The following is a 1,366-nucleotide window of genomic DNA, read 5'->3' on the forward strand; positions in this document are numbered from 1 at the left end:
TGTGTGTGTGTGTGTGTGTGTGTGTGTGTGTGTGTGTGTTGTAACAGAACAACTGGTATTGTTTTTTCTCTTGGCTAGCAATGTTCTCGGGTGATGGTACCCACAACATCCAACACTTCCCTGAAGAGTTCATTTCCAGGCTTGTCATCTGGTCCCAGCCTTTCCTATCCTGTCACATTGCTTGCTCTGTGGAGTGTGGTCTCCAACTCCCGCTTCCTCTCAAACTCTGATCCCAGGCAGAGTACAGCAGTGTGGCTCGTGGTCCGAGTAGGAGTCCAGCAAGGCCAGGGTCCATCTTACCTGGGGCCGAGGGTGTCCCGTGACCAGGCACTGCAGCACCAGGGTGTCGCTCTCCCGGATGGTGTAGACCCGCTCACTGATGTTATCTTCCTTCACCACACAGGCCTGCCCCGCATGCACGATCTGGGCCTGGGCTGGGGCTTCAGAGAGAGGACAAAGGAGGAGAGGGAGGACTCAGGATTTCAGGAGCTCTGAATGTGTCTGAGGAGAGTCCAGTCCGACGTCCCAGACTTCACCAGCATTGGGCCAGGACTGACTCTCTCTGAGTCTCAGGCCAGGATCAGGAGACCTCTGAGTCTGGGGACTATGTGTTCTCTGCATACCATATGTGTTCTTCAGTGAGAGACAAGTACAAGGGCGAGGACAAGGGTGCCCCACCTACTCTGCTGTGATAGACACAGCCAAAGTGAGGAGATTCTAAAAAGACACTGTGTCTTTAATCTAAACAATCGGACTATTAAAACAAAGAACCCTAAAGAATGGAAATCTCTCCCAGGAATCCCACAGGAGGAGGAAAAGGACCAACAAGAGGAACTTGTCTCCTGGGAAGATATTTCACACAGTTCCTACAATGCATCAGACCACCTTACAAGAAGAGACCCATGCCCAGGCAATGATTGGTCACCAGTGGACGGGACCACCTTGATAGGCACTGCTTAGTGTGTACATGTTTGGTCTCTGTTTAGACTTTGATCTCAATCCAGGACCCCCCAAAGATGGCCTTGGGGTTTCACTGGGTCTCTGTCCCTCTTCCCAGTGTGGCTATGTTGAGTAAACCCTTCTCTGCATCCTACGTCGTTTTTTAATTGGCTTATTGAGGACAGTGGCCAGACATGACTTGGGCCACAATTACACAATAACACTTCATGCTGGGTAGTAGCCAGTTGCTCTGTTAGCATGGCTGCACTGTCTTGGTAGCTCCAAGTCTTGGGTGTTCCTGGTGCTACACCCAGCTCCTCAATACGGCGACTGTGCCCATCCTCCATTGTTACTAATGCTCACGGAGCTCAGGTAACCCATCACACACACACACACACACACACACACACACACACACACACACACA

At 51.3% G+C, this 1,366-nt stretch overlaps 1 protein-coding gene across 2 annotated transcripts in view; it reads right to left on the reverse strand.

Moving 5' to 3' along the window:
- The window catches only part of Mdga1 (MAM domain containing glycosylphosphatidylinositol anchor 1), a 56,928-nt gene that overhangs the window by 26,570 nt on the left and 28,992 nt on the right, over positions 1–1,366 (reverse strand). For both annotated transcript variants that reach the window (XM_021221534.2, XM_029533066.1), the window contains exon 2: positions 301–440. In XM_021221534.2, the coding sequence (XP_021077193.1) occupies positions 301–440 (140 nt within the window). The remainder of the gene's footprint in view (positions 1–300; positions 441–1,366) is intronic.

The sequence above is a fragment of the Mus pahari genome, chromosome 21, assembly GCF_900095145.1.
Source record: "Mus pahari chromosome 21, PAHARI_EIJ_v1.1, whole genome shotgun sequence".
Classification (NCBI taxonomy): Eukaryota; Metazoa; Chordata; class Mammalia; order Rodentia; family Muridae; genus Mus; species Mus pahari.